Source organism: Formica exsecta, unplaced genomic scaffold (genome assembly GCF_003651465.1).
Source record: "Formica exsecta isolate Colony F162 unplaced genomic scaffold, ASM365146v1 scaffold32, whole genome shotgun sequence".
Classification (NCBI taxonomy): domain Eukaryota; kingdom Metazoa; phylum Arthropoda; class Insecta; order Hymenoptera; family Formicidae; genus Formica; species Formica exsecta.
The window spans coordinates 339,293-350,057 of NW_021850453.1; the positions used below are offsets into that span (position 1 = coordinate 339,293).

Sequence of the window (10,765 nt, forward strand, 5' to 3'; positions counted from 1 at the left end):
ATCTCTTACGATTGCAATGAGGGATCGGAAGCTTTAAAGCAATTTGGAAAAGTCGCGCGGATGGACCTGCGGACCTGTTTCGCGAAATCCTGATCTATCTCGAAGGACCGGAGGATGTGTCACGGTATTCTATCCGAGGTATGTCGCAAGAATCGACAATGTGCGCCGCGGCAAATTGCCGTTGCATCGATTCGATGCGGTGAAAGGAATACGCCCTGCGATGATCCGTGGCGAATCCGGCATCGATGAACTAAACTCCATAATGAGACCAAGACGTTACGAGACGAGCGAGATAATGACAGTTCTCCCGACGAGCACGTATCATCCTCAGGTTTGATTTCATCGCGTGGATATGAGTACATGCACATACACGGATATGCATCAAAGTAAACAAGGGTATTTCCGCGAGCGCGAAATACTAGCTCGATTCGCACAAGATGCGATGTACAAAGTACGTCTTAATTAGATGTAGGATTTCAATCGCGCGTATGATAACATGCTACGTTTAAAAACTTTTTTTAGTTAAAATTTTACTTGAGAAAATATGTTACATTTGCGATTTTTCTATTTAGATCGCGCTCTATTTTACATATATCTTTCATTTATTGATGTTTATTATTATTTATACATATACGAGGAAATGTGTTTGGACATAAAAATTGTAGACATTAGCGCATATATTTCTCTCTCGTGCGATAAATATTGTATAATATATGCACGGTGCGTACATCACGCGAGAATGATACAAATATGTAATTTCTGCACGAGCAAAAAAAAAATGCTAATGCGCGTATGTAAATTCAATTCATAACAGAATAGCGTAACAAAGTGCGTACAAACATTTCGACCTCCAAACGATGCGAATGATATATATACGCGCGAGGTGCATAAGAACTGTGCGAGAAAAAGCGTAAAGACTAAGTGTGAGATATAAATAGCAGTTAACAGGCGACATGTAACGTACGCGTGCTTAATATACGTGAGAAGGCCCATGCCAGGACTGAGTAATATCGCAGGCATATTATGTAGTTGACATAAATAACGACGTATATTCAAAAAAAAAACAAAAAAAAACGATACAATACTCTCTGTATATTTTATTCTCTCTGCGACTCTTATAGAATTATTATTTTGAACTATTAAACCACGTTTTTAAAAAAAAATATTGTCTTTTATATTTGAGAGAAAATACTTGCCGAGTGCTTTGTGCATTTTCCATATCTTTCTTATCTAAAAAAAAAAAAAAATTACGCTTTTCAGAATACCTTGTAATTCTAAATTTTGAATTTCAAGTATATATATGATCTTACAGTATATATATTTCATAGTTTATATAAACTTTGTGATGTATACCTACATTATAAGCGTAATGCGTGTGCTTGTACGTTTAGCCAACGAGTTTGTATGCTTACGGAGGATACGTGGGCATAGAAATGCGCACGCGGATTCACGGGAGACACATGAAACGCGAATGTAAGCGAGGAGGACCATCCGTTACCACCTACCTATCGTCTAACTGCGGAAAGCCCCGACCACCAATCCACCACCCTATGCTTAGCGGATTACGCGACTAAAGTCCAAGATTTATTTTCTCCTTCAACCTCCAGAAAACGGCCGATGGCGGGGCAAAAAGGGGGCATAACCGGAGCGTCTCGGTGACTATAAAGCCACTCCGAGCCACCTAAGCTCGCATCTTTTTAACTGCGGTTAACACGAGAGTCTCGTACGTGGCTTTTCGGTAGGATCTAAGTGCACTGTTCGCACACGTAGTGTAATATTCGCTGGCACGCAAGTGTGCGCTGATTATAACCCGATAACGGTTAAAAAGTCGCTTGGCCTGGCTTCCGGAATACATCAAAAATCATCATGAAAATTCTCGTGAGTGTAATCTTTCGATCTTCCCCGCGCGTTTTATCGACTCGTCATTAATTATTGCAAAATAAAGGATAAACGGCTTTAAATTTTTGCTCACTAATTTGTAATTACATTGTTTTAATTAAATTTAATACCGGCTGTTTGTAACCAAGATTATAATTACGAGTGCGTAAAATTTTGTCGTAAACAATGTAAAAGGAATTTAAATGTTTTGTTGTAACAAAATTTGATCGAATCTTTATTTTATGTCCATAGTCAATCCGGAAAGTTTTCCGTCGATCAAATTCTATTTGAATTGTCAATAGAGTTTGTTAAAAATACGAGATTTTATTTTATCTTTTAGTATTTTATTTAGAAAAATTTTATTAAGAGAATGATTTTATCATTTAATTTTATAAAAAAAATTGGGATAAGTGTTTTTTCTGTCCTTGATTGGAAATGTATTAAGCATTATAAGATAGTAATAAACGAATAGATTTTACGATATTTTTGCTCCATGTTTATAACAGAAAGTGTAACATGACGGATGTATGTGATCGGCAATTTATCTCGATCTATTCTTTTGCGCGAGGGTATGCCGTCTTATTAAACTGGATGTATATAGATTCTGCGATCAAAAGTCTAATGAAGCATGATGAAATCGTGGCAATTTGATGCGGAGAAATTTTACGATAGTGACCCGTTTGTCACTGAAAGTTTGGTCGGTTACGCAATCGCACGTGTGAACTTATCAAAATTCATATTTTATTCGCGATGCGAAATCGGAGAGAATATTTTACCGAACGTATCGGTTGGGACGAAGACGAAGACGAAGATTTTATCGGCATTAATTTCGTCATTTCCGTTCAGTGCATACAGATAGCGATTGTAATATTCTCGGAAAAATAAGGATGTTTGCGATTGTGCTCGTTACAATTGCGATGCGAAATCGCATATTCCGTTCCGTATCGCGTAAATACTATCGTTGCTCGAATATAATCGCATTGCGCGACCGATTTATAATGAAATACGTCGAGAGGATGATATTTTTACACGGCCACCGTTACATAGATCGATTTCAGTGCTCCTTGTGTTTATTATAGTCATTTCTTTCTCGTTAGCTCGCGCGCGGAAAATATTACGCCTTGTGTCGCAAATCACTTAACTCTCCACAGTTTTCAACGCACAATGGAGGAAGCGTGAGACAAGAATTATGACGCGCGAGATACGTATAATTATTCATAACCGCGCCGACTTGAATGTAGTGAATCGAAATTCTTCTGCGCGCACGTTCCAAACTGCCTACCCATTTCAACCTACCCACTTATTTAATCGGCCCTTTTGTATGAGTAATACGTAATATTATATAATTCCGCGCGACTCACGCTGAATCTGTCAATATTCCTCGTGCTAATCTATGATATAATATCGGATAACGATTCAATATTTTTTTTTCGCAAGTGCGAAATAACATTTGCGCTTTGCAATTGCAGTAATAATACGTAATTTATTCTAAAGCTATAATTATAGAATTTCTCAAATATAGTACAAGATATTTTTTATCCTTTTAATATAATTGTTATATAAATGCTATATTCAAACTCATTCTCTCCCTCCTTTTTTTCTTTTCCTAAAAGATTTCGCTCAATACGCGTCAATTTTCATCCTAATAATTATTTCGCAGATACTGCTACTCGGCTTGACGATGATGGCGAGCGCACAACTCAATAGGTTTACGACTCCACAGCCGACGCAATATTATAATCCCAACTACTACGGCCGGCCTTACTACGCTATACTGCGACAATCGCAAGACTCCTCGCCGGACGGATCGTATTCTTACAGGTGAGATCGTCCTTCCTATTCGTCTCTCATCCCAAAGCTCCGATAAGCGGCGCCGAGGCATCCGTACGTTTCGCCGAGAGAACGATCTCGATACGCTCGAGGAATCTCGGTTGTATGAAAACGAATGTATGAAAACACGCTCGCATCATTCGGTCGATGTAATCGCGAAGCTAACGCGCTCGGTGTGACTGCCAGTTTTTTTTGCCATCGTCTTGCGTCTTCATCGAGGAGTGATTAATAGGCGGAAGGAAGAGTGCAGTTAATGCACCGGAAATGTACAAGATGATTACGTACTTGGTGACTAGAATTTGTGAATTGTTTTTTAATATATACATGTGTATAAACTATCTCAGATTTTTCATACTTTCTTTCATAGGCGATAACTAAAAAAAGAGCATAGAAGCAAAAATATATTATTTCCAAAAGGAAAAGTTATATTAATGAAAATTTTTGTTTTATCTTAAAGAATATATATTTAGAAGCATTTAAAAAAATTTTTCATTACTCATTAATAGAGTTTAATAAAAATTAATTTTAATCTTTGTTAAGATAAAATTTTTGCTTGTGTGATTCTTGCTCTCTAATAGCAAGAATTTATAATTGTAATTTAAAGTTTATTTTTTTTTAACGAAAAATATATTAGATTACTAATTCATGAACTAGCAATTCCTAAAAATATAAATGATTATATTGTGAATTATATTCAAACAAATAGTGCAAATAGAATCTCATTTTCAAAAATATGTTTAACTTTACATTAAGAAATATGTACAGGAGAATCTGCCATTAAGAGGAAGTACGGTGATTTTAGGACATCCTGTATATATATATATCCAACTGATATTTTTCAATCTCAGAATGATGCCGACATTTTCTTACTGCCCAAAAAAGGAGATTGAACATTGCAATTATGTTAATCGTGCTTGTGTAATTTTCGTTAGCTAGACTCGCGATTATTTTTATTACCCAATTACCCAAGCAATTTTCGAATCTTTCGAATGTGCACAGTGAAGATAGTGCTCGATTAAAGAGAAAGAAAATTTAAATCAACGCGAAGGCCAATAAGTCTTATATGATTCCTTGGAACTGTTTCTGAATATGGTATGCTCCATTAGCCCGTAATTAGACATATATAAAGATCAACGGAATTATATGTCAGTTGCAATAAACATATGCATTGTAAATTTATGAATATTTCTTCATGTATAATGTTGACATAATCTCGTAAAAAGATTTCCAGCTCTAGTTTCACCTATTTTTTAACGCTTTTCTAAGAATTCAGTGATTATATTATAATGGAATTATCGCGAATATTTCATCATATTTTATCACAAGTAATTAATTTTTAAAACGGTAATATGAAACACAAATGTAATGCAATAATATAAAAAATGCTAGTTTATGTTAGAATAAACATTTCAAATTGGTTCAACATAGAAACATTGAATATTTACTTATTTATTTATTTAAAAGTATAATGGGATATGAGTTGCGCGTAAAGCGATTAGTTACCATTCTAATGATGATTGTTACAAGCTTACAACATATTCAGATTCATGATACTGTGCACGAAATGTATAATAATTATCTATAATTATTACCTTAGCTCTGCGCGACTAGTTTAATATTATATTGCATTATTAGATAAGTATTGGCATGTACGAAATCGATAATTATGCAAAATTATACACGAAAATCGAATATCGCGAAGAGGCGTCGAAATAGTTCCTCTCTGTTCCGACTTTCCAAGACAGATCGCATGATTCGCTGTAATTAGTTAGTAACACGACGAGATTATAAGTCGATGATTATCGAATTATCCGTTAGCTGATGCGAGCATCTCAAATCTTCTTACAGCGCGATATTTAAATCACGCTAGATCTCTACATGACGAATCTTGCACGCGATTAACGACTGCAACAATCGACTACGGAATTAGAAATCTGCGATCACCGTTACGACACTCATTCCGTATATTATCGTTTCTCGGTGATCTAATATCTCGTTCAATTTAGCAAACTTCTCTTTGCACAAGTGTCGGTTTCCCGATGAGCAGACGATATTCATACCTCCGTAATAATCCATCGTCTCTTTTTCTTTAACTTCGAAACTCTATACGACTCTCAAGATCCGTGCAAGAAATAAAATCGATCGGACGTATCGAGATCGCGCGCGGATCAAATCACCTGATGTATTCTTCGGACGTTATTTAAGGCGCCGATCACTTTAATCGAAATTGCAAAAACCGTGAACCCTTCTCGCGCAAGATGACCGAAGGAAGGATGCATAATTGGCTTTGATGTTAATCGTACACGCGCCACTCGGCTGCGCAGCTCGCAATAATGCATTGCGCAATTGAACAATTACAATCGACCTACCTACCTACCTACCTATACCGGCCTGTCTGCCTACGCGTTCACCTTCCTTACCCATCCTCAGTGCCCTGGAGTTCGCACCTATCTCGAGCCCCTCCCGTGACACCTGTCTCTGGGACAGTGAGACGTAGCCAGGCTCCACCTAACACCTCGAAGGTGGCGTATAATTCTTTTCTCACTGGCTTTTAATAGCAGCTCGGTGGGAGCGATCAGATACGAAGAAAATATAATAATCGCAAAACCGATGTCAATACCGATGTCAGTGTTATCGCTCTATAATATTGGATGATTGCATAAGTTCGTGCCCGATTTTCATAGATGGCATTAAGTTACTGCATGGCGGAGTTCTATTGTTTTCGTGTGGTAATTGTTGCTTACACCGAATAGATGACGTTGTCTTATGTCAATTTAGCATCAGACATTGTTCAGATAAGTCCATTGGTGCATAAGAGAAATCATTAAAAATGGAGAACCACAAGGTGCATTTGCGGCATGTAATGTTATATAAATTTCGGAAAGGCGTGAGTGTTGGGATTGCACAAAAAAATATTCAAACCGTTTATTTGGACCACGCTCCTGCTCTCCGAACAGTCAAAAAGTGGTTTGGCAGATTTCGAAATGGTGATTTCAACATGGAGGATCAAACCCGCTCTGGACGGCCTTCTGGCATTGATGATAACATTGTGCATGCCTTAGTGGAAAGAAACCCAAGGATTACAACTGAGGATATTGCTGAGAGGCTGAACATCGATAATTCAACCGCTTTTCGTCATTTAAAAAAGCTTGGATACGTTTCCAAGCTTGATACATGGGTGCCGCATCTCCTGACTGAAAGGAATAAGCTAAACCGTATGACTGTGGCTCTTTCTCTTCTCGAGTGTAACAAAAAAGAGCCTTTTTTAGATCGAATGGTAACAGGCGATGAAAAGTGGATTCTCTACAAAAACGTACAGCGAAAGAGGACATGGAAAACAGCAGCTGAAGGAGCAGAACCCGTAGCAAAGGCTGGCTTGCATCCGATGAAGGTGTTGCTGTGTGTTTGGTGGGATCGCAAGGGAATTATTTACTTTGAGCTGCTCCGACGCGGCGAAACAATCACGGCGGACAAGTACTGTGAGCAACTAACTAGACTCGCTGCAGCTATTCGAGAAAAACGTCCGATTTTGGCCAATCGAAAAGGCGTCATCTTCCACCACGACAATGCTAGGCTACACGTCGCTCAACAGACGCTGCGAAAATTGCAGGAGTTGCAATGGGAAATTCTGCAGCACCTGCCATATTCTCCAGATATTGCGCCTTCAGATTTTTATCTGTTCCGGTCTTTGCAGAATAGTTTAAATGGCAAGAATCTCAATTCCGAGGAAGCTGTCGAAAACCACTTTACAAACTTTTTTCAAGAAAAACCAAGTTTTTTCTTCAAAAATGGAATCGACAAGCTTGTAGATCGTTGGAAAACCATTGTAGAAAAGAATGGAGACTATATAATTGATTAATAAAAGTGTTATCTCTAAAATATAATCTATTGAAGTTTATATTTAAATTGGGCACGAACTTATGCAATCACCTGATATAACGATTGATCTAACTATATTTGTGCAGATTTTGCGAAATTACCTCTCAAATTGTATATTTTTAAAAATTTCGTTGCGTTGTGTGTATAAACCTGTATATATATAAACATAAAAATTCTATACTTTATGATTCACATTTTACTTTTTATTTTAATTTAATTTCTAATTTCTAATTTTTATCGATTAATCAAAAAAAAAATTTTTACTTTACATTTATTGATTTCTTTTATTTGATTAAATTCTTATCTTATTTAACAAATATTCTTTCCCAGTTTCTTTTTCTTTTATAAAAAAGTATTCGCTCGATATGTGAATGATGTTCATCGTTGCAGCTACGACACGGAAAACGGTATCTCCGTAGCGGAGACGGGGCAACCGAAGAACATTGGACCTAATCAGATCGAGGCGGTCAGAGGTCAATACAGTTACACAGCACCGGACGGCACGCCGATTGTGGTCACTTACACGGCTGATGAGAACGGCTTCTTGCCGAGCGGCGCCCACCTGCCGACACCTCCGCCGATACCGCTGGCGATACAACGCGCCCTGGCATATAATGCTGCTCATCCCGAAGAAGAGGAGCCCTACAGGAGATATTAGAGCTCGCTATGTCTACGCTAGGACCGCCCAACTTGCTTCGATATATCAAATACGTCTCAAATATATTTCATATATCAAATCTCCGCTTTTCAATATATATCTCAATGATACATTTTATCGTTAACCATCATTTGATCATTTATGAGATTCTTTCGAAGCGGATGGTTTGACCGGCTATTAATTATGGAAATAAATATCACAGCGGAAAAGCGGTTAAATTTTATGTCTTGTCCTTGTGCTTCGCCGAAAACATTTCGGAAGATCGAGGGTCGCGTTCGTCGATCATGCGCGATTGTTCCATGGGTGTTATATAAATGACGAGCTTTATCGAAAAGTATTGATGTCAAAATTATACGAGCAAGACAAAGCACGATTAGACGACATAATGTAAGATCGATTAGTACAAGTGACAAGAGAGCACAAGAAAAAAAAAATAAAAGATATGAAATATCATTATTAAATTTTTTTTTTAAATTTCTCTCTCTTCAAATTATATTCTTAAAATTTTGATTAATAAATGTAAGACAAAAAGTATTGCATGACTCTAGAATATTTTGTTTTTTGAGTAAAGTATATGGATGTAATTAAAGAAGATGTTCAATTAAAATATAGAATTCGCTTCGCAAAAATAATATTTCATATATTTTAAATAGCCACGATTAAAGTGTAACAAAAAGAAAATTGTATTAAAAATGCTGTAATTTATTGATAAAATCAGTAAACGATAATTATTATTATTAAAATCCAAATTAAAATAAAATATACGTTGGGCAAAATTATCATATATTGTATATGCTATGCGCAGCATCCTATGTTCAGTAAAGTTCAGCATTATTTCATAATACGAGATATGATAGTATTTTAAATAGGAGTTACAAAATCGCCTTATCCTTATCCGAGAGAGATCAATATATTAGAGAGTTTATGTCGAGCGGTGCAATATTTACGAGTTGAGTTATTTCTTGATCTTCAAACGATTACTTCACTTAAAAAAATCGCGTTTATATAATAGACTCGCAAAGATAATTTTATCGCCCCATGCTCAAATTAAATTATGCATCATTTTGCATACGTAATTAAATGGAAGCAACGTTGCTCGTACTCATCGTTGATGACGGCGCTCGTCGTTTAAAACATGCCTTAGCTCTAAGTAGTATAAACTGTTGAGTTTGTGTGAAAGTATAAAATTGATAGAACTTGCGTGTTAAAATAACAAATTTTACACATACATATTTTTAAAGGGAGAATTAAAAATGTCTTTTATCAACAAGATTTGTGTAAAATTTTTAAGAAAAAAAGCAGACTCAATGATAATTCTTTATATATAACAAATTTAAGGAAAGAAGATTTGTCAGAATTTTGTATTATACTGTTTAAAGTTAACCGACAAGTTAATGATATTCCGCGCGTATCACTTGAAAATCTACCGAATATAAAGTGTTCGCTTTATTGATTATAATATGAAAATATTACGCTGACATGAGAGAGAGAGTTGCGATCGAGGTCCTGCGTATCCTGCGATTACACACCGATTTTTCGAGCATTTAATTTTTCTATTCGCGGCAAAAAGTTGTAGAGACGAGGGAGGGAATAGAAATTTTGGCGATGCAGATGCCTAGATAACAATATATCGTATCTTACAATTGTGTTGTATTGTATCATATATGCTATCTTATTAAATCGTTTAATATCACATACGTATCCATGTATTCCGAGTACCGTAATCACGTGTCTATTATTATGACGCGTAATCAAGATACATATTAAGGACCCGTTCTTGTTTTGTGCCTTTAACAAGATTTTTAACAAACCGGGTATGATCAGCGTACAATAATAAATTATGTTATTACGCAAAATATATATGAATCTTCTATTTAGCAATAATATCAAGTTAGATAGAATAACGACTACAATATTTTTATTTGTTATTCGCGTATAAATGTTAAACTAGTCGCATATCGTTATTTACAATATAATAACGGAGAATATGGATTGTCAAGACGATTTTGCGATGTTAGGAAAAATCACCAGCATTGCCACGCGCTTGAGAGATTGTTCGATGATCTTTCGGAATTACACGAAATCCGTAGCGTCGCCTATATAAGCGGCTTGCTTTGATTTGTTTACATAAGAATGCTTTACAGCTCGACCGCGTTACATCGTAAATCGATTGCTTAACATGCTACTTTAGAATTTGAAAGGCTGGGGAGGAGAAGGGGGGAAATATTGGTGTCTCCCAGACCCTGTTTTGAATTTGATTTCGATGAAAGCGTGTCTTTCTCAATCCTTTCCTATGTCAGCGAGAACTGAGAAAGATTTTTTTTTAGAGAGCCGCGTGCAACAAATCTACCTTCTCGTCTCGACGATAACTATTTTTGGCTGGAATAGTGATTTTAACTGGCACGCGATGCCGCCGGTCAATCACGTGAGAACCTCAACAGCTCATTGTGGACTTAGTGTGAAACTTATACGTGGAATTAGTGGCAATTATAGGAGCATAAGTCTGAACCGATTTCACAT

At 36.4% G+C, this 10,765-nt stretch overlaps 1 protein-coding gene across 1 annotated transcript; it reads left to right on the forward strand.

Moving 5' to 3' along the window:
* The first annotated feature begins 1,675 nt into the window (after positions 1 to 1,675).
* LOC115238116 (endocuticle structural glycoprotein SgAbd-1-like) lies at positions 1,676 to 10,097 on the forward strand. Its single transcript, XM_029811680.1, has 3 exons — positions 1,676 to 1,878; positions 3,539 to 3,699; positions 7,978 to 10,097. The coding sequence occupies exons 1-3, from the start codon at positions 1,867 to 1,869 to the stop codon at positions 8,243 to 8,245; spliced, it is 441 nt and encodes a 146-aa protein (XP_029667540.1). The 5' UTR covers positions 1,676 to 1,866; the 3' UTR covers positions 8,246 to 10,097.
* Positions 10,098 to 10,765: the final 668 nt, after the last annotated feature.

Coding starts and splice junctions, on each gene's coding strand:
- LOC115238116 (XM_029811680.1), top strand. Junction 3,700..7,977: donor GACGGATCGTATTCTTACAG/GTGAGATCGTCC, acceptor TCATCGTTGCAG/CTACGACACGGAAAACGGTA.